At 50.0% G+C, this 21,939-nt stretch overlaps 1 protein-coding gene and 1 long non-coding RNA gene across 3 annotated transcripts in view; one reads left to right on the top strand and one right to left on the bottom strand.

Moving 5' to 3' along the window:
* B4GALNT3 (beta-1,4-N-acetyl-galactosaminyltransferase 3) overlaps positions 1-21,939 on the top strand; it is a 65,977-nt gene that overhangs the window by 31,208 nt on the left and 12,830 nt on the right. Inside the window, exons 2-9 of one of the 2 annotated variants that reach the window (XM_059845703.1) lie at positions 7,259-7,362; positions 8,053-8,130; positions 17,192-17,287; positions 17,806-17,896; positions 18,739-18,839; positions 19,214-19,281; positions 19,804-19,882; positions 20,272-20,338. In XM_059845703.1, the coding sequence (XP_059701686.1) occupies positions 7,259-7,362; positions 8,053-8,130; positions 17,192-17,287; positions 17,806-17,896; positions 18,739-18,839; positions 19,214-19,281; positions 19,804-19,882; positions 20,272-20,338 (684 nt within the window). Of the gene's footprint in view, positions 1-7,258; positions 7,363-8,052; positions 8,131-17,191; positions 17,288-17,805; positions 17,897-18,738; positions 18,840-19,213; positions 19,282-19,803; positions 19,940-20,271; positions 20,339-21,939 lie in introns of both variants that reach the window. The other variant, XM_059845701.1, reaches the window with a different exon arrangement.
* On the bottom strand, positions 15,560-19,239 carry LOC132327034 (uncharacterized). The gene is made up of 3 exons (XR_009486426.1): positions 19,102-19,239; positions 18,703-18,885; positions 15,560-15,811 (listed from the first exon to the last, which is right to left on the bottom strand). It is a non-coding gene; the product is annotated as an uncharacterized LOC132327034 (long non-coding RNA).

Here is a 21,939-nt window from a genome sequence, read left to right as displayed (position 1 = left end):
CTCTCTACCTGTTCCTGAAGACTGTAAAAGCAGAGAGACTGCTTTTGATGGCAATATTGTACAAAGAGGCAGCCTGTGTGCAGCAGTGTCTCAGGGACAAGCACACCATAATTGCAGCACAATTGCCATGTTCTGTAAATTAAACAGTGGAACTTGCCAGTGGAATTTGTCCTTAACTGCACAGCTATCATGGCCGTAATGTTGAAAGTATATTTTATGATTTAAAAGCTTCTATATGTGTTTTATGTGGTTTAAGATGGCCCATGGAATACCTCAAGAGGGTAACAGACTAGCCAGCATTTCTCCCTGCTGTGCTGCAGAAGTTAGCAGTGCCAAAATCATGGGCTTTTATCTTATGCTGCTGAACGCAGCAGTAGGTGCTCTTCTGCTCAGTCTTCGTTTGAGCCAATGTTTTCTCTGTCCCCTGAAAAACAGAGTGCTCTGCTCTTCCCCCTTCCCAGTCTAATCCTTCAGGACCCCTCAGTGGGGGAAAGGAGAGATTAAGTTGTGTGGTTGAAGAGATGAGGATGATGACTTCTGCCCACAGGGCTTCTGTGGGCAGAAGTCACCTTGGGCAGGGCACTGTGACTGCACAGCCAGAGCTGTGGCTGGGCACCTCAGCTGGCTGCATGCTCGGCTATGAACTCCTTCCAGGCTCACATGAACTCCTGAACTTCCCATGCCTTCAGTGAGGAAAGTGCAGACAAGCAAGAGTTTACAGTAGTTTTGCTCTAGTACATTCTAGGTTGAAGCAGAGGCATTTCTGGAGCTGACAGAGGAGCTCAGCCTTGTAATTTTGCAGGGTAGTGCAGCTACATGATGGTCTTTCTCACTCAAATCCAGCACTGCATCTCCATGTATCATATCCTCAATGAGCTTTCAGACAGCAGGCAATATTTGCTAGATAATTGTGTGGCATGGGTGGTTTTAATGATTTAACTAGGGCAGTGGAAAATTTTAATGACAGAAGGAAGATTTTAATTGTATTTTCTGTGAAACCAGTTACTGCTCCAGCAACTGTTTATCAGTTCCTTACTTGCTGCATAAAATATATTTCCTATACCTAGAGGGGAGCAGCAGCAAGGTATTATTTGTGGGTGAGTCTGGCAGTGAGACTGCATTAGGTAGTTAATGTCTGCTGATTTTCCTCTCCTTCCCAAGTGCAGTGCTCTGCCTTTTCCTCCATCATACTTCAAGTACCTTAAACATTCTGCAACTTATTATCAGTTTACAAAGCCATTCACATAGCAGTGAATCAGAGTTGTACCTGGAGGAAGAATGGAGTAATTTATTTCTGCACACAAGGTTCCTAACTTGAGCTTTGTCCCTGGAGGAGGTCAGCAATCTTATTTGTGGGTTCTGCACTAACCAGAAATGCAACAGTTTGCAGGGCTCCCTCTGTAACAACTGGGTTTCATGCTCCTTGAGTCCTTTTAACTTCAGGAGTGATGTTCCAATCTTCACCTGAGGACAAGTTTACTCTTTTCTGTCTTTTTAATTGACCTAAATAAGTATCCAGGGACTCCCTTGCCCTGGCCCTACCCTTGAATTGGGGTTTTTTGGTAGTTTCTCTGACCCCATCTGTGATGCATGACTTGACCTAATTCACCCATCTGTCCAGAAACTGTTGGCTGTCTCTTTTCACTGTGTCTTTCACCCACATCTCTGTTAGTGGAAGGTCAGATTATACCTCATCCTCATGATTTTTGGTGTGGTGGGGCTGAGTTGGTGTGTGTGGTAGGCCAGGAGATGGGTGTTGCTTCCTCTGCACAGTGGCACCAGCAGTAGGGTTTGCTCTGGTGTGCGAAATGCATGTCAAACTCTCTAAACACCTTCTTATGTTCAATTTCAAGCAACCTTCACCAGCATCTTTTGGACTAGTATGTTTGCAAGGCACCTAGTGGTAATGTCAGGGGGTATTGGGTATTGCACCTGCATACCTGTTCAGCCAGGAGGAACACTGGGAGAGACCTGAAATGATGCTGAAGTCCCATGGAATAGCAGTAAGTTGAAAATATTCGACCAGGATAAGAGGAGAAATAACACCATCCAAGGGAGGGTTAAAGCATCAAGCCATGGTGAGGGGTCTGTGGATGCTGGGGGTAAAGAGGAACAACACCCTGCTTCATTCCTGCCAGTTTATTTCTTGCCCTGTCCTTGCAAAAAAAGTAGAGAAGGGTGTCATAAGAAGGAAAATGCTTTTGTGCAAAATAGCGTGTAGACCTGCTCTTTCCTGAGGCTGCTGAGTGAAATCATTTAGCAGGGTTATAAAAGGGCTGGCTAGAATGTGGGTGTTAATAGCATTTGCAGCTATGTAAGCAGCAGTAACAACAGCAGAGTAATCAAATCTCATCTTTCAGAGGGGAAGTTGATCACCTGAGTGGGTCTGGGATTTCCTCTTGCCCCGTTTCCAGGTATCTTCACGGGCTAATTGAAATGTGGAGTGCAGTCTGGGGCCAGGGGCATGGCAGTGGCTGGGTAGATCTAATCTCTGAACACACACAGCAGCTCTGGTCACACTCCTGCCCCGAGGCCTGAGAGCTCCCTGGGTGCTGCTGGCTCTTATCTCTGGCTGTGCCTTTCTGCTTTTTTAAAAAATTTTTTTTCCTCTTGAACTGGGCTTCAAGTGCATTGTTCTGGCAGAGTTGTAACTGTTGGGTGAGATCTCTTCATCTCCACTTGCAGCTTCCTTTGCTGACTTTTACCCCAAGAGCAATAAAAAGCATGGCTGAAAAGAGGCAGATATGGTGCTTGTGCCTGACCAGACCCTGGGCAAGAGCCATCTCCATCTTATTTTCTCTTGGGGCAGCTTTTCTGTCTCTTAATGGTTGACTCGCTGGAGCTGTGGGCAACTGGCTCCAGACTGGCTGCCTCTTGCAGGGGCTCTGCTGTAGGGTGCAACATCTGTTTCAGCCTCCTCTTCAGCTTCTTTGCCTTTTCTTTGTATTCACCTGCCTCTTATTTCCAGTAGGAAGCTCCGGTCCTGAGGGCTTCCCATTGTGAATCCAGAGGAGCAGCTGAGGGTTGGCCCTGCTGGGCATTTGGATCCTCAGCAGGCAATGGGAACAGCCTGATGGGAACAGGGACAAAAAGGACCACTTTTCTCTGAAGAAGAACCACCTTCATGGCTTTGGTTGATCCCTGTGAGGGACCATTGGGACACAAAAGTAGAAAGAAAGATGGACATCTGCTTGTAGAGAGGAGATTGGACTGATGCCAAGGAGGGGGGGACTATGTGGCAGCAAGTCTGGCGGCTACTTCTGGCAAGCTGTGACTGCATCAGTGCTGCCTTCCTTGGAGGTGTTTGAGGTGAAAAAATAGCCTTGGAAAACAACTGGTGTGCTTTGGGAAGTGATGGGAAATGCTTTGAGAAGTGAAACCCAGAAGAGAGAAAGGCAAGGAGCTGTCTCATGCATCTGTTGGACAGACTGATGGCAGCAAGGCCTGGCCCAGCATCTTCCCCTGACTTTGAGACAGGCTCTTCTCAAGCCTTTGATTTCTGCCTTTGTGGGTTTTTTTTTTTTTTTCTTTAGCCAGAACCAGTTTTGTAGAGGGACTGGAGCAAAACCATCAAAACTAATAGTCCTGGCCTTCTTTCTTAGCAACACTCAAATATTTGCTGAAGTATTTTAGTTCTTGACTCCTGCTTTTTTCCAGGCCAAGTCCTGTTGACTTTAGGTAGCCATCAAGAGAGTGCTCAAGGCAGTGAGCAGTGCTCAGGGAGAGCTTGAGGACAGGCTGAACCTGTGGTACATCATCCTGCCCAGGTGCTCCTGAGACAGGCCAGTGGATGTGGCCTCAGGGCTCCCCTCTCCAGCTGTCACACAGCAGTGGAGACCTGCAAGGCCATGTCTTGAATCCTGTGACATGCTGTGGAGAAAACCTTGGTGTGCAGTTGGCCTTGGGAGGTGTTCTGACTGCAGGAGATCTGAATTTTCTGTGGTTTCCTCCCTTTAGTGAGCAAAGCATGGGCAAAACCAGGTCCTTCTTCAAGGGTGTCCTGTGGAGACCCCCAGGGAAAAGCCAATCTTTTCAGAAGGAACTGGAGTGCTGAGAACTTTCTCTAAGGGGAGTGTTGATCCTATTATATTCTGAAAATAATTTCCTACCATGCTGGAGAATTGGCTTGTCAAAGCACAAATTACCCAGCAAGGAAATCACTGCCTCCAGATTAATTCGTAGCTCCTTTGTCTGCTCTGTGCTTGGCTGATGTGTTAGTTAAATATTTGTACAACACAGAGAATTGCCTCCCTTTCTTCTCTTTTCCAAGGGTCAAAGAAATGTCAGCCATTGGCACTTCTGTGCAGCCAGGCTTCTGTGTTTGCTGGGAGGCAGGCTCCATGCCAGCCATGGAGCAGCCAGAGTGGCTGGCTGTGGTGGCCAGCAGCCCTTCCCAGGAGAGGCAGGTTACTGATGCTTTGTCCTGAGCTTATTCCACAGGGCAGTGAAGTGCTGAGTTGAACAGTGAAACCAAATAACCTCTTCCTTCTGCACAAGAGGAAAAAACCTGCTGCTCTTGGTGTCTTTCCTCTGTGAATTTCCAGGGGTGAACTGACTTCTGTTGCCTTTTTTTTTTTTCCCTGATTTACTTGTTTCCTCTCTAGCCAGCTGGGTTTCAGTGATCCTTGTGGCCCCTTTGCAACTCAGGATATTCTACTGTTCTATGTGTCTGTTCTCTGAAAAAAAAAAAAGCCTGCTGTTCTCTCCTACTATTATAAAGAGCCCTCAAAGCAGCAAGTGCTGAATTTCACATGAACTAAAATCTGTTTCAGCTCCATTCCAAGTGTGTCCAGTTGCAGGACTCTCACAAATTGTAGTTTCTGCCTCATTGCTCTGAACAAGGGGGAAACTCACTAGTTACACATAAAATTATATAAAGACAAAGGAATTTCTCCTTTTTTCCCATGACAGTCAGTCCATGAAGCACAAGTTGTGGTTAGCTGCATTAATCAGTAGGTTACTCACCCAGTAACTGAAAAATCTAATGCAGAAGATAAATACTGACTTCGCTATTTTTAGTCATAAATTGAAATGCATAGCTTCAAATCAGAATCTGGGGGTGAGAAGATCTTGATCAGAAATTTGTGACTGTTCAGCATCTCACAGGCCGGAATGAAACCCACACATCCAAGCCAACACCCACATCAGGAAAGCAGGACACCCTAGTTGGCTCTGAGTCTTGTCTCTCACTTGAATCTCTGACTACTTTCATGTTTTTCACATTTTTTGCACTTTCTTTTTGTTAATTGCCCCCCTTTGATCAGCACACTGTAGGAGGCAGCTTTCTGCCCACCTCTGCCAGACCCTGTGGGATTCAGGAGCAAGGAGAGACAGAGTTTTGCAAGCCTCTTTGTAGTTACAATAACTGGCCAAGAGCTTAGCACAGCCAGGGAGGGGGATCTGGCAAAGGGCTGTTTGTGAATTCTAGTTCCTGGGGTGGTTTGGGGTTTGCCTTGGCCTCTGTGTACCCCAAAGGTGTCTGGGAGATGATCTAAGCCATATGGCTTGAAAAAGCCCCCTCCAAAGCAAGCAGATGGAGCATGCTCCTGCCTAGGGCACAGCGAGTCTCCTGTGCTGCAGATTGGGTGGGCAGGGTGTAGGTGGGTGGATTGGATGAAATGGGTGTGCTGCCTTTGGAACAGCAGGTGTTTCCCCAGCAGTCCTTCCCTCTCAGGGCATGTTCCTGCCACTCCTGGCTGTAGGAATAGTGTAGAAGGCTCAGACCATTCATCTGAACACTCAGACTTGAAGCTGTTGGGATGATTCCCTGTGACGGCAATCACAAGGGTCCCTGGATGAGGGAAGAGATGAGAATCTTGACTCCATGTTTCAGAAGGCTTGATTTATTATTTTATGATATATATTATATTAAAAAGTATACTAAAAGAATAGAAGAAAGGATTTCATCAGAAGGCTAGCTAAGAATAGAAAAGGAATGAATAACAAAGGCTCGGACTGACCGAAACAGTCTTGAGACAGGTGGACTGTGATTGGCCATTAGTTAGAAACAACCACACGAGACCAATCACAGATCCACCTGTTGCATTCCACAGCAGCAGATAATCATTGTTTACATTTTGTTCCTGAGGCCTCTCAGCTTCTCAGGAGGAAAAATCCTAAGGAAAGGATTTTTCATAAAACATGTCAGTGGCAGTTCCCTGTATGGGAATGGGATGGTTCCCAAGGCAGCCAAGTTCTTTGGGCTTCCTGGAGCTTTGGGGATGATTTCCAGTTGTAAAGAAAATGGGGAAGAGAGCCTGGCTGCTCTCCCTGGTGTGTGGGTATTAAGCTGGTTTGTCACCAGCCTGGGAGAAGCCAGGGCTGATGGAGGTTTTGGAACTCCACTCAGGCTGGAGCTGCTGTGGGCACAGCACTGAGCTGCTGGCAGGCTGGTCACTTACTGATTAAGTGCCAAAATGTTTCTCAGATCTGAAAACCACATAGTGTGAGGCACTGTAGCACTGCTGGGAGGTCTGAGCTGTGCTCAGCAGCACTGTCTCATTGGTGATAGGGGCAGCAGGCACAGAGAGAGCTACAAGGTGCATCTGCTTGTCTTTTTTCCTCCTAAACCCAGGAGGTCACTGAAGCTTTGGAAGGAAATCAGAATTGATCCTGACTTCTGGATTGAGCAGAATGAGATGGGAAGGGAGTTTCAAATGAAGTTGCTTTGAACCTAGAAGGTGACTTTGCTTGAATAGCAGTGTCCTTGACTGCATCACTGCCAATATTTTAGGTGTGGCAGATGAGTATCCATAATTTCCTTCAAGAAGAAAAAATTGAAGCTTTTATTGTAAAAATAGGTGCATATAGGAATAATATTCTTTTGATGGTTAAGTTAATTAATAATCTGGTTATTGTCTTATTTTTCTTTGGCAGTGCTAATTGATAAAAATTTATATTCTTTAGTTTGACTACTGGGATTATCTGAGTAATCTAAAAAATATTCCTAGTTGTGTGGTGATTAATGAAATCTCTGATATCTATCTTAGAACTATGAATCTTCATTTAAGTAGCAAATCATTAAGAAGGAGGGAAGAGCTTTTAAGGAAAATACAGGCAGTTTTTCTCTCTGTGCCAGTCTGCCAACTCCAAGCAAAATAAAACAACTCCGTGTCTCTGCTGGACCATTCCAGACTGTTAGAGGTCTCAGCCCTGAAAGACCAGTTCATACTGGTGACTGCTACACTTTTTTTTTTTAAGAAAAAAAGTTCCCTGACACCTTTCTGTTTCCTGACACCTTTCTGTTTCCTCTGTACAGGATATGAAAGCTGGAGGGAGCTTGCTAAGGTTCTGTCAGACACCAATGCCCCAGGAGGGGACACGAGCCTTCAGCTGGACTATCCACAGAAGCTGGAACACCAGGTGAGGACTCTTGGGCTGCCTTCTGAACATGCAGACGGGCAGTCCTTCCTTTCTGATGCTGGCCCCAAGAGACAGCTCTCTCTTCACACAGGAAGGAGAGCTTGCCACAGGCAAAATCTGAGCTGACTCCCAGCAACATGAACCTGCAATGGCTCCACTGTAGTCAATTAAGGTATTTTAGATGTACCAAGCCACGGGGGTGGGATGAAGCTGGCTGGGCTTGTGGCAGAGGGAGGCAAGATAGGAGCAGAAGTGAAAGGTCAGGAGAGAGTTCATTGCTCTCCAGTGAAGCACATCTCAGTACTGTTGAGTGAAGGCAGTGCTGGAAGAGCTATTGCTTGAACATTCTTGAAACACAGATGGGGAAAAAAGCCCCAGAGAATGACCTAAGTTTTAACTCTGTGCTAAAGTTAACTCTAGCAAACAGTTATAAAATACTGGTATCCTTTTTCCTTCAGCAGTTCACCATGTAGATGTACTGTCAAAAAGCCAGGGAGCATTTTCACCATGTTACATCCATGATATCTGGCTTGTCCTTTGGAAAGGGAGCTTGAAAACTTGTTTTATTTTCTCCTATGTTCTTGTGACGAGATTTGAACCCTCTTGTAGAGCTTGTGTAGAACCACCTTGTATATGTCAGTGCTGTGCCATTTTTCAGGTTATTTTGACTTCTCTCTATTTGTGTTTCAGGTCCAAGAGCTGCAAATAGGTGGGAGGAATAAATCCAATTATGCAGCTGTTAGCAGCCCTGTCCCATGGATGCCAGAGGTGGGTGCCTTTTTCCATCATTTTGGGCGAGGGGGGTTATGGATAGAGACCTGTAGAGCAAAAATGAAAGGCAGCGAGGTATGGCTGGAAATTAATTCACTTTACTAGAAGTCCACTCCCTGCTTAATGACACTTACAGACCTGAGTAATCATCTGGAAAGACTGGAGTGTCAGGATTCCAGATAATTTGGTGTCTCCACGACTCCTCAAGGCTCCAGGCACCCACCTGCAATTCCAGGCAGCCCTCTACCTTCCTGAAAAGTGAAGTTTATTCAGGGCTGGGGTGTGTAGGGCCAATCATTAAATGAGCAAATTCATGGCACACAGAAGTGTCCCACTGCTCTTGCTCTGGCTTTTGCCATCCCTGCATGTCACAGGTGGAGATTTCTCCACTTCAGTGGCACTTCCATGAACAGAGACCCTCTCTGGTGACCCTTGCAGGTTGGGGTAAACACTCCCTTTGTTTCCTTCATGCCTCAATTATTCTTTCCTCCCTCGTTCCCTTATCTCATCATTCCTCTTCAGATAAGGGAGCAATGCAGCCTGCTTCTAATGAGAGGGACACCAGCCAGGGGGCATTTAGTTAATGGAGTCAGCTCACTAAATTCCTCAAGGTGATTAGAGACCTGCACAAATTAAGGAGCCTCTGTGAGTCCCCAGGGGAGGGAGCAGGCTGCTGGCCCTGCACTCAGATCTCCAGATCTCACTGGTAATGGAGGGAGAGTGTATCCATCTAGCCACAGCAAGGAGCAGTTCAGGTCCCTGCAGCCTTGGCTTTCCTGGCAACAGGCAGCATCAGCCACCTTGCAGTGCCCAGAAGCAGATCAGGCCACTGATCTGTTCTGTGTCAGAGTGTGGGCTCTGGAGTGCTGGTCCCAGCTGGAGCCTGGGGTCTTCTCCAGCTGCAGGACTTTGCAGGCAGGGCTGCCTTCCAGATCAGCAGCTGCTGGCCAAGAGCCAGCAGGATGTCAGGGACAGGGCTGCTGCTGTGCCCAGGGATGACACTGAGCATTTGCTGCTCCCCTCTCCCACGGCACTGGGTGATACAGGCTCTGTGTGGCATCTCCCAGCTTCCCCTGAGGCTTTGCCCTGTGTCTCTGATCCCCTCCCTAGAGATTTCCCAGAGCACATGAATCTGGAGAGTGGCCAGCTGTGGTGTGCAGTGAGCCTTTACCAGGTTAGAGGTGCACTCTGTGGCCTGGCCAATTTTCTCTTTGGCTGTATAAGGCAAAATTTCCTGCCCTTGCTGCAGCACTGTGTGTGCCCAGAGGGTCAGCAGAGTCCTCCTGACTGCAAACAGAGGCCAGTGGTTCACCAGGACCAGCTGCAGGAGGTGGAGAGGGATCCATGGATACAGCTCTGTACAGAGCTGCTTGCTGTCCTCCCAACCACCAACTGAAATTTCTCCCAGCCTGGGGATTAAGTTTTTCTGTGACTTTGCCCAAATTAATTACCCTGGGTCTGTAATCCCCTTGTGCCCTTCCCACAGCATCTCTAATAACTTAATTGCAGCCTCATTCCCGGGGCAAGGGACACCAGGTTGCCTCACACAGCTCAGGGAGTTGGGCTTTGTTTTAATAGAGAGGCATATTCCTGAAGAACATAAATAATTAACAGGGTTGCAGAGTGAGCTGGCAGCCAGCATTGCCAAAAAAGGACAGGTTTCAATTTTCCTTTCTCAGTTTCAGGATATGAGATAGGCAGCTTAAGTCTTCAGCCTTGGATAATGTGGTAGGAAAGTGTGCTCGTTGGAAATCCCAATCTGAAGTTTTGCTCTGGCACCTGGGGGAAAGGAGGGTTCACCCTTGCTCCTGGTTCCTCAAGATGCCTGTGCACATGATGGTTGTCTTCTTACTGTCACTTCCAGGCACCAGAGCAAAGTCTTCCAGCTCCCAGCATCACACACTGCCTGCCCAAGCTGGAGAGGTGTGAGGTGTTCTGTTTCACTAATTCAGAAACGTGCCTGGCTATCGTCAGGGCAGACCTCACTGTGGGGTATGAGTGTCACCATTTGACACTGCTGTAGGTGTGGGCAGGACTTTCAGAAAAGTGACTGAAAGGTTAGCCAGGCTGTTCTCATTTACCTCTGCAAAAGCATCTGCTCAGCTCTGAGAGGAGAAAGGTCTGAGCAGTGCTGGGGTGCATGCACAGTTGCACAGGTGCTGCACAAAACCAAAGGATTGTGCTGGAGTGTTGTCCTGCTACCAAACCTGCCCAAAGAGGAAGCATCCTTTCCTGAAAGGACTGAAAGACAAAGCTATTGCTGCTCACTCTGTCTCTGCTGATGTCCCTTCCTTGTCTACTCGTGCCCATCCAGACAGGGGCTGTCTTGCTAACTTGTCTTGATGGATTCCCACAAGTGCCCAGCGCAGCAGAGCATGCTGCCAAGCCCAGCTGCTGGCTGCTCAATGTCACCCAGCCAGGGGAGCTGGGCCAGGCAGGAGGAGGGGCTGCAGCCACTCTGAGGAGACAGAAGAGTCTTACAAACTCAGGAGTTTCTAGTTGGCAGCACAATGTCGCCTTTCTTCTGTGGCTCAGGCCCTCTCTGTTCCCTGTTTATCATTCCCTGGGCTGCGTGCAGCTATGCAGCTGATTTGCCTCTGTGATGCCAAAGCTGCCCGGGATTAAATTAGGAAAGCTTCTCCTCTCCATCCTGCTCCAGTTACAGGGCAGGAGGTCATGTCTCTGCTGCTGCAACTCTCTCAGCTTTGCTGCTTGCCAAATCTTTCGTCCCTGGGCTCCTTGCTCAGCAGGAGCCCCTGGGTGTGTGGTGCCACCTCCCAGGTAGCTTTGACATTATAGGGTTTAGGCTAGGAAGAGGTCTGGGTTGTCTATGTTCCTGATCCTCCTCTATGGTCAGTTCTTGTAGCAGGGGCTGATAATCTAACATTTCTCACTAGATGGAAGCAAAAATACCAAAATGTTTTACTGCAGCCTAGGACTGCAGACAGACACTTTTCCAGTGTGCTCAGTAGGGAGGGTTGGGCTGGGGCTCAGGCCAGCCACGCTCCCACAGCCCTGGAGGGCCACAGCTGCATCAGTGCCAAGCAAGGGCCTAGCCCAGCTGTCCCTTCCCTGCCCTTGTAAGGGTTCAGCTCTCCCTTGGTGGGACAGTGCTCAGAGGGTGTCAGCCTGCCCAGCCTCCCTGGGGAGAAGAGCTCAGGTGCTGTGCTCCAGGGCACACTGACCCTGTGCTCTGTGCTCCAGGGCACACTGACCCTGTGCTCTGTGCTCCAGGGCACACTGACCCTGTGCTCTGTGCTCCAGGGCACACTCGCACTGTGCTCTGTGCTCCAGGGCACGCTCGCACTGTGCTCTGTGCTCCAGGGCACACTCGCACTGTGCTCTGTGCTCCAGGGCACACTCGCACTGTGCTCTGTGCTCCAGGGCACACTCGCACTGTGCTCTGTGCTCCAGGGCACACTCGCACTGTGCTCTGTGCTCCAGGGCACACTGACACTGTGCTCTGTGCTCCAGGGCACACTGACACTGTGCTCTGTGCTCCAGGGCACACTCGCACTGTGCTCTGTGCTCCAGGGCACACTCGCACTGTGCTCTGTGCTCCAGGGCACACTCGCACTGTGCTCTGTGCTCCAGGGCACACTGACACTGTGCTCTGTGCTCCAGGGCACACTGACACTGTGCTGCGTGCTCCAGGGCACACTGACACTGTGCTGCATGCTCCAGGGCACACTCATACTGTGCTGCGTGCTCCAGGGCACACTCACACTGTGCTGCGTGCTCCAGGGCACACTCACACTGTGCTCTGTGCTCCAGGGCACACTCACTCTGTGCTCTGTGCTCCAGGGCACACTCACTCTGTGCTCTGTGCTCCAGGGCACACTCAGTCTGTGCTCTGTGCTCCAGGGCACACTCACTCTGTGCTCTGTGCTCCAGGGCACACTCACACTGTGCTCTGTGCTCCAGGGCACGCTCACACTGTGCTGCGTGCTCCAGGGCACACTGACACTGTGCTCTGTGCTCCAGGGCACACTGACACTGTGCTCTGTGCTCCAGGGCACACTCGCACTGTGCTCTGTGCTCCAGGGCACACTCACACTGTGCTCTGTGCTCCAGGGCACACTGACACTGTGCTGCGTGCTCCAGGGCACACTGACACTGTGCTGCGTGCTCCAGGGCACACTCACACTGTGCTGTGTGCTCCAGGGCACACTCACACAGTGCTCTGTGCTCCAGGGCACACTCACTCTGTGCTCTGTGCTCCAGGGCACACTCACACTGTGCTCTGTGCTCCAGGGCACACTCACACTGTGCTCTGTGCTCCAGGGCACACTCACACTGTGCTCTGTGCTCCAGGGCACACTCACACTGTGCTCTGTGCTCCAGGGCACACTCACACTGTGCTCTGTGCTCCAGGGCACACTGACACTGTGCTGCGTGCTCCAGGGCACACTCACACTGTGCTGCGTGCTCCAGGGCACACTCACACTGTGCTGCGTGCTCCAGGGCACACTCACTCTGTGCTCTGTGCTCCAGGGCACACTGACCCTGTGCTCTGTGCTCCAGGGCACACTCGCACTGTGCTCTGTGCTCCAGGGCACGCTCGCACTGTGCTCTGTGCTCCAGGGCACACTCGCACTGTGCTCTGTGCTCCAGGGCACACTCGCACTGTGCTCTGTGCTCCAGGGCACACTGACACTGTGCTCTGTGCTCCAGGGCACACTGACACTGTGCTCTGTGCTCCAGGGCACACTCGCACTGTGCTCTGTGCTCCAGGGCACACTGACACTGTGCTCTGTGCTCCAGGGCACACTGACACTGTGCTGCGTGCTCCAGGGCACACTGACACTGTGCTGCATGCTCCAGGGCACACTCATACTGTGCTGCGTGCTCCAGGGCACACTCACACTGTGCTGCGTGCTCCAGGGCACACTCACACTGTGCTCTGTGCTCCAGGGCACACTCACTCTGTGCTCTGTGCTCCAGGGCACACTCACTCTGTGCTCTGTGCTCCAGGGCACACTCACTCTGTGCTCTGTGCTCCAGGGCACACTCAGTCTGTGCTCTGTGCTCCAGGGCACACTCACTCTGTGCTCTGTGCTCCAGGGCACACTCACACTGTGCTCTGTGCTCCAGGGCACGCTCACACTGTGCTGCGTGCTCCAGGGCACACTGACACTGTGCTCTGTGCTCCAGGGCACACTGACACTGTGCTCTGTGCTCCAGGGCACACTCGCACTGTGCTCTGTGCTCCAGGGCACACTCACACTGTGCTCTGTGCTCCAGGGCACACTGACACTGTGCTGCGTGCTCCAGGGCACACTGACACTGTGCTGCGTGCTCCAGGGCACACTCACACTGTGCTGTGTGCTCCAGGGCACACTCACACTGTGCTCTGTGCTCCAGGGCACACTCACTCTGTGCTCTGTGCTCCAGGGCACACTCACACTGTGCTCTGTGCTCCAGGGCACACTCACACTGTGCTCTGTGCTCCAGGGCACACTCACACTGTGCTCTGTGCTCCAGGGCACACTCACACTGTGCTCTGTGCTCCAGGGCACACTGACACTGTGCTGCGTGCTCCAGGGCACACTGACACTGTGCTGCGTGCTCCAGGGCACACTCACACTGTGCTGCGTGCTCCAGGGCACACTCACTCTGTGCTCTGTGCTCCAGGGCACACTCACACTGTGCTCTGTGCTCCAGGGCACACTCACACTGTGCTCTGTGCTCCAGGGCACACTCACACTGTGCTCTGTGCTCCAGGGCACACTCACACTGTGCTCTGTGCTCCAGGGCACACTCACACTGTGCTCTGTGCTCCAGGGCACACTCACACTGTGCTCTGTGCTCCAGGGCACACTGACACTGTGCTGTGTGCTCCAGGGCACACTCACACTGTGCCCTGTTCTGGTGCCCTTGCTGTGTGACCTGTGCCTGTTCTGGGCCTGAGCTGGGAACCTGCACTGCTGCTATTTCAGCAGGGTGATAAGCAAGTGGAGAAAGTTGTTGGGACAGGGAGAATCCTCAAGGGCAGGAGATGCCCTCTAAGTGGGAAGGTCACATAATACCAGCTCCTTTGAATACTAACAGTCATGGCTTCTATTCCTGGGTCTGGCCAAATCAGTCTAACCAGAATTTTCAAAGCAGAGGTTTTTAAGGGAAGGAGGGGAACTTGTTGCTTGCCAGGTCCTACATTTCCAGCCCTTTGCAAAACAGGGACAGGTAGGAAGTCATACATAGGGCAAGCTGGGAAGTCAAATGCAATAACCATGCTTTGGAATCATGTTCTTATAACATATTTTTTTTTTAGAAAATCCATTGACATTTCTGTGCACATGAATTGGGAATGGTGGTGATGTTGCTCTATAACTGCAACCTGCAAAAGCCCCAAGCAGGAGATTTTTACAGCGTGTTGCATGAGAAGGTACTCATATAGCAAACAGAAGAATTTCTCAGCTGCCTGTAATGGGCAGCTGTGAATTGAGTTGGAGGGACAGAGGTGATAGAGTTTCAAAACAGCTGCCATGCTGATGACTCGTGGGGGCCTAAAATTAAAGCCTAGCTCAGTTTTCAGTCCCAAAGCAGCACTTTGGGCAGCCAGCACTTATCTGTCAATAATGTTCTTTTTTGCCCTTTAGGAGGAAACAGAAACTAAGCTAAGCTGTCTTTACTCAGAAGAAAATTTGTTGATTTAGAAACGATTTTAAAATCACATGCAAGAAATACTTATTATTTACCAGTTAATTATTTCTAGTAGCTGTGAGTGCAGGAAAGCAAGGTGATCTCATTAACTCCTGCCAGAATCTTCTCTGTGGAGGCTTTGTAAAGGTTTTGGAGGTAGGTGTTGGGCTAGAAATCTCAGGAATTATCTCTGTACCTAGTACAGTGCTGTCTGCCTTATTTTTTATTAGGCTGCCCTCTCCTAATACTGCCAAACTGCAGTGAAGTTTTGTATTGCAATGGGACTGGTCCAAGTTTTACTCTGCAAACACCTGAGCAATTATAGCCAGTCTTTTGGGATTTGCCTCATAGATACCTGGTTTTGCATTTGGGCTGCCCCGTGTCAAAGCCAGCCCAGCTTCATTGCAGTCCTGAGCTTTGAGATCATCCCTGGGATCTGTCTTTGGCAGGAGTGAACTGCAGTGCCAGCCTGTCCACAGTGTGGGAGTGTTGTGCTACGTTTCATAGAGCTCTGAGCCTGCTGCCTGCGGTGTGCAAGCAATTCTGAAAAAAAAAACCCAGAAAACCAGCATCATTGTGGGTAGCAACAGACTTCCATAGGACTCAGCTTCTGGCAGTGATTCTCTGTGGGAGCCCAGCCTGTTCCTCTCACTTCATGTTCCACAAGAAACAGCAGTTGTCATTATTTGATTTGGCTGAGAAAAGCAGTTTAAGACCCTTGGGTGTGAACCTGGATTTGGCCAAGGGGCAAGGGACTGCAGAGCAATTAAATTCCAATTCAGTGTTTGTCATGCTTGTAGTGATTTATTTGTATCACAAGTTCCTGCAGAGTCCCAGGTTTCTTTTGGCTGCCTCCATCACCCTGAGCCCTCTGTCTGTCCTCCACTCTGATTCTGTGCATTGCTCTGAGGAATTCCATCCACGTTGTCTCGCTGCTTTTCCTCTTGTCTGGTGGGCAGAATCCAGGCTGAGGGATGTCAGCAGAGGAGGAGATGCTAGTGGGGGGCATCATGGCCTTGCAGACATCCATCAAGCCCTGCCAGTGGGGACACCAGTCAGAGAGGGCTGACAAGAGACCACTCCAGAGCAGCAGTGGTTGTGAATGTGCTTTGCCTGGCACACAGAAATGGTTTTCACATGCACAACCAAAGTCCACAGCTCGCAAGGAGCATTACTGCTGTGAAGCCAGATCTGCTTCACAGCCTTACTTCAAGCCACAGTTTATTTCAAAACACGCCCCAAACCCACCATCCTGGGAAAAATAACTCAGTGAAGAAGTTTCTCTGGCAGAAGTGCACAGAGAGGTTGGACCCTCCTCCACTGTACTGCTTCAGGCCTGCTAGAGCCTCCCCAGCAAAAACTAAGAATTTGCTGCCATCTGTAGACATTTGGGTGCTGTTCAGGCTCTTTCCTCAGCCCTGCTCCCACAGCCCTTATATAGGCAAGACAGCCAGAGCAAAACCTCCCCAGTCCCAAGGCAACCTATTCCTTTCTTCAGCCTTTTGCCATCTAAGGTAGCTTGTACCGTCTCCAGCTTATTTATTCTTCACTGTTGGATGCCAGTCCTGCAAGGAGGGTTTCAGTATCCAGCTCCACTGGTTGCAGGCAGAAAGCCTGGACTTTGCTGGGGAGCAGACAGAGAGTCCCTTCTGAATGGCTCTGACAGAAGTGAAGTCTGTCCTTTGAGGAGTGTGTTGCTGAAGTCCCACAGTGGCCAGCAAGCTTTTCCCTGTGCTCCAGGTCTCAGCTGGACAGTGGCAGCCTCTCCTGATGGGGCTGGCTGCATAGCAGGGAGCTGTACTCACACTGCACACCCTCCTGTGCTGTCCAGGCTGGAACCCCCACTTCCCTCAGTGTTTCTGTGTCTCTGCAGACACACAGAAGCTGTGCTGCCTACTGAGCTGCCTGTGCTGCTGCTCCCTGCTCTGCCGGGCCTCCATCTCCCTGTCCTCAATGTCTTTCATCAGCTTTACCTCTAGGACATGCTCTGAGAAGGTGATCTGCCATCTTCCCTCCCTAGGGTGTCCCCTCTTCCTCAGGTCAGGAAAATAATTCTGAGATGGTGAGGGAGTCCAAAACGCCTTCTTGCAGAACATCAGTGTTACATCATGGGGAGCTGTTGCCACCCTGCAGTGTGTTGCACACCACGGCCTCAGAGCACAGCCCTCTGGTGAAACACCTCCCTGATGGAGCGGAGCCCTGGTGCCATTCAGGTGTGTGTGTGCCAGCCCCACACCTTCAGCAGATGAGCAGCAGTGCTCTGGACCCATGTCTCCTACAGACCAGTCCATCATAGCAAAGGAATCTTCCTTCACTCTCCCAAGCACTCCAGGGGCCATGGCCAAGGCTGTCAGAGCAGAGGAGGGACACAGGGGTTGGATGCAGCAGTTCATGGTGCCCCACTTCTGCCTTCTAGTTCCAGGGCCAGGCCAACCTGCACGTGTTTGAGGACTGGTGTGGCAGCTCCATCGAGCAGCTCAGGAGAAACCTTCACTTCCCTCTCTTCCCTCACGTGAGTAAGACCATGACCTCCACTGTCCTGCACTTCCCAGCTCAGCTTCCCAGGTGGATCACCCTTGTTCCCTTCACATCCTGCCCCTTCCTCCCTCTCTGTTCTGCTTTTTGTTAAAATTCACCGCTTTCCTCTCAACCACCTCCTCTGTCCTTCTGCTGAGGGAGCAGGAAGCTTTCAGAAGGGTTCAAGGGTAGCAGCTTTTCTGCGGCACAGGGGAGGGTCATTTCACACCTGCTGGCCTGCCAGGGCTCCGACACAGGCTGAAGGAGCCCTGTATTTGGTGCTCTCCTTGCAAGTGGCTAGGGAATGCCATGTCCTGTGCCCACCATCTCAGTGCATCCCCTTCTCAGCAGCACCTGACCATCTCATTTCTTACTTGGTTGGCTTTTTCACTCTGCTTCTATCCTCCTCTCAGAGAAAACCCTCTGCCCACCTGTCCCAAGGTTTTTGGTTCTTCCCTTCTTCCTGTCACATCTAAAATTATTTTTATGAATTTTTTTCTTCCTCCATTTCAGACAAGAACTATGCTGAAGAAGTTGGCCGTGTCCCCAAAATGGACCAACTATGGTCTCCGGATATTTGGTTACCTGCATCCTTTCACTGATGGTGAGGGCTCTGAGTGCCTTCACTCATGTCTCTTGTCACCTTCCCCTGCCTCCCCTCCTGGTACTGAACCAATGCTGCCCTCACCCTGGCAAGCCCAGCACAGGTCTCTTGTGTGGGTGGTGTGTGTGACTGGCCATGGCCTTGGCGTGGCTGGAAACACGTCTGCCTCCTCCCTGGTGAGGAGAAGCACAGGAGAAAGCAGATGAGAATGTTGATAAATAACAATGCTGTTGTGCATGCATGAATGTGGCCACAAACAATCCCTGAGTTTTGCCTCGCTCCCTGGCATGGCCAGGACTGTCCGTGCCGTCAGTGATGTCCCTTCTGCTTGCCATGAATGCCATCTGACAGCAGTGACATCTGTGTCCCCCAGCTGCATGCCTCTGCCCCGAGCAGCCTGCTGGCACTCAGCCTCTGTCACTGGCCTTCAGCTGCCATCCCTGTGACCCAGGACAAAGGGTGAACCTCAGGCACCTCTGTCTCCCTCTGTGGCTCCATGTGCACATTCCTCCATCCAAACACTGCATCTCACACAAATTTTTGCTCTGGAAGCAAAAGGGATGTCAGGGGAGGCTTTGCATAGGCTTCTTAGCTTTCCAGGTTAGATGTCAGGTGAAGCCAGTGCAGGAGGGACACTGAACCAGTGACATCCGTAAAGTTTGTTTTCAGTCACAGCAGAGTTAGTAGAGAGTTCAAAGGCAGGAAGGTGATAATATCAAAAGGGGAGGGGATGGTGGTCTCAACAGGAAAAAGGGTAAAGACAGCATTTTAGAGGAGCAGGATCTGTTCTGTGCACAAGCCCTTACCTCAAAGTTCTACTTACTCCCTCCGTCTCTCAACAGGGGAGTTTCAGTTTGCCATTGCTGCAGATGACAATGCTGAGTTCTGGCTGAGTCCAGATGAAAAGCCCTCTGGTCTCCAGCTGCTGGCCAGCGTAGGCAAGGTACAGTGCATGCTGCATGGCTTCTCCCATCGAGGCTTTAATGTTCCTGTGGGAACAGAGACCTTCCTGCCTTACTGCTTCCTTGGACTACCCAGGTTTCTTTCCCTGCCCAACTACAGACAGCATCAGCACAGGTGCCAGATGGGGTATGACATGTGATATCTTAAGCCACTTACCTCTTGGTAGTGCTATTGGGAGTCCCTTGTCCACAATTAAGGGACTTAAATCTGTCCACAGGTGATGGGTTTCACAGATAACTTACCAGGAGGAATTGGAGAGAAGAGGGAGTTAAATTTTCCTTTTTTTATCATTGTCAGTGCAGTAACAAGGGAAGAAACTCATTTTAACTAGAGCCATCTTCTGTCTCTTCACAGACGGGAAAGGAGTGGACTGCACCAGGAGAGTTTGGGAAATTTCACAGCCAGAAGTCAAACATGGTGAGGTGCGTGAGCAAAGTCCCTCAGTCCCAGCCACCTCTGCACATGACCAGGAAATCACAAGGATAAGGGAAAAGCACTCAGGCTTGCCCTGAAGAGTTTCGCAATACAGAGAAAGGGATTACTCTGGGGTACTGCCAAAGCCTTGCTGATTTACTGCAGGAGTGCAACACTGAATTTTTCTTCCCTGGAGCAATCAACCACCAGCACATCCAGGCTCCCCTGTATGAACTATATCCCAAGCTTCCTGCCTTGGAACTGGCCAGGTTTCCTAGAGGCCAAAACCCAGCAGGCCACACTGAGAGGGAGTGATTCAGCATTAACTGAGAAGGGTCTGGAGTGCTCCAGGTGCATAAGTGAAGCTGCCTATCTCACAGTCAGGATCTAAATTTTCTTGGCAGCACTAACCCCGCCTACCCTGAGAATTAGGTTGTTTCAGAGGTGTGGTTGCTCTGCACTCATTGTCTGCTGACAAGCTAAGAAATGTTTCTTAATGCTTCTGGTGACAGACACCTTGTTCTTGGCAGGTTGTCAGCAGAGGGCAGGTACTACTTTGAGGTGCTGCACAAGCAGGATGACAGAGGAACAGACCATGTGGAAGTGGCAGTGAGTCTGTGGAAATGGTGGTCCTGTATATGTGTCCCCACAGAGCTCGGGAATGATGTTTGTAACCATTTCCCTCCTTCCCCTGGCCTCAGCTCCTCATTGCATGAGATGCAGCTCATCCCTTCCAGAGCCCTTACCTACTTCTGTGTGAGATAGTCCTGGCCATGTGTCAGGACCCCTTCCTCTGCTTACTTGGGATAGATCTGCCTTCTCTGGGGTCTTTACAGCTTTTTGGCCTTTCCTGGCTTGGATGTGTCCTGGGGGATCTCTGCTTATTCCCAGTCTTTTGCTGCTGGGTGAATTCGGTCCTAGTAGGGGTAGTGTGTTCCTTTTGTTCAGGCTTGGTTAACTCCATAGGTACTTCATTTTAATGTGTTTCTCTGTTCCAGTGGAGACTGAATGATCCAGAAGCAAAGTTCAAAGTCATTGACTCCCAATATCTCTCCCTTTTTGCTAGTAAGTATCTTCATCACAAGTTTTCCCAAGCACCTCCTCATTCTTCCTAAATGTATCAGCATCCAGTGTTTCACCATGAATCATTGTCTAGCCAGGAAAATACCAGGCATACTCATCATTGGGAGAAAAAAGTGGAGACACTTCAGGAGAAAGACTTCTGGACTTCTGAAAGAGTGTGATTCATTATTAAACATGGGAGAGTCAGAATTAAGATTGGAACATTATTTCAGGGAAGTCTAGAGTTAGTGAGGAAGGGCAGAGAGGAGAGTCTGCAAAGGTGAGAAGTGTTGTAGATTGAGAGTAACACAGGATGGAGATTGCTTGCTGAGAGCCAGGGGGAACATGAGTCCCAAAACATGGGAGCTGTGGGGGTGTGCTGCCAGCTGGACACAACCAGGGAGAAGGGGCTGCTCTAGCACTTCAGGAGATTTCACTCTGGGTCCTGAACACAACGGGAATCACTGGCGATGATGGGGGATGCTGCTTTCTTCTGTCCCAGCCTCAAGTCTCTTTCAGTTGGTGCTGGATTGCTGCAAACACATCAGTCCAGTCCCTCCTGTTTTGTAAACCCTTCTTAGCACATCAAGTGTGGTGTTATCAGTTATGAAGCTCCTTAGTCCTGTTTACCCTTACCCAGCTTTGTCATCATCACTTTCCTCTGCCAGCATTCCCCCTTTCCATATCTGCTGCTGTTGCCTTCCAACATTTCTGGGTTTTTTTTCATACCAGCCCTTTTGTGCATGGAAGACTCCCTGATGTAATCAAGGCATCTGTTTGCTGTATCTTGGATCACAACCTGCTGCTGTATTTTCTGAAGCCTCCCACGTGGCTAGGACTAGGCTTTCCATTCGGTCTTCCATCTTCATCCTTTTTCCTTCTGCTCTTTTCTTCTTACTCATTACCTGTAGAGTAGAAGGCTGACACTCCAGAAGATCCCTTCACTTTTAGGTGCAGTGCTGCAGTCTCATTTTTATCTGTTGCATTCTGCCCATAGTTTTTTCCCTTGTTCATATTAGCCTTTGGCTGTATTACATGACATCCCATTCTTTCTAGGGTCCCATGTAGTTCAGTACCCCAAACTTGCCCACCAGTGCCCTTGGCAGGATATTGCTTTTCCTTCATGGATATTTATTCAATTTCCCTCATTTTAGAGTAAGATCCATGGAGACATGAAGTCCAGTGACAGCAGCACCCAAGTAAAAATGTAACCAGTACCCAGTCTTCATTTTGAGCTTCCTGTTGTTCTTGGCTTACTGTGGGGCTTCATTCCCTTTCTGGAGTAACATCCTCCTCAGCCACTGAAGGTCCTTCCTTTGCTCCTCAGCTTTCTCCTCCCATTCATCTCACTTCACCTCCTTTGAAAAGAAACTTAGTACTAATAATACAGAGGTGTCCAGTAGTTCCTGCCAGCATGGAGCCTGTTCAGTGGTGGTGTATCCAAGGCAGGAGGTAATTTTTGCCCACTCCTCATCACTGTGTGTGTTTTCTTTCAGTGAAAGCCGTGTTCCCACCCCACAGCTTCTCTATCTCCAGCTTTCTGGGTCAGAGCCTTTCCTTTGCCTGTGCCAGAAACAGCCTTAGTGCCATGGATGCAATGCCAT

This window comes from Haemorhous mexicanus, chromosome 5 (assembly GCF_027477595.1).
Source record: "Haemorhous mexicanus isolate bHaeMex1 chromosome 5, bHaeMex1.pri, whole genome shotgun sequence".
NCBI classification, from domain to species: domain Eukaryota; kingdom Metazoa; phylum Chordata; class Aves; order Passeriformes; family Fringillidae; genus Haemorhous; species Haemorhous mexicanus.
This window is presented reverse-complemented; position numbering and strand designations above follow the sequence as displayed.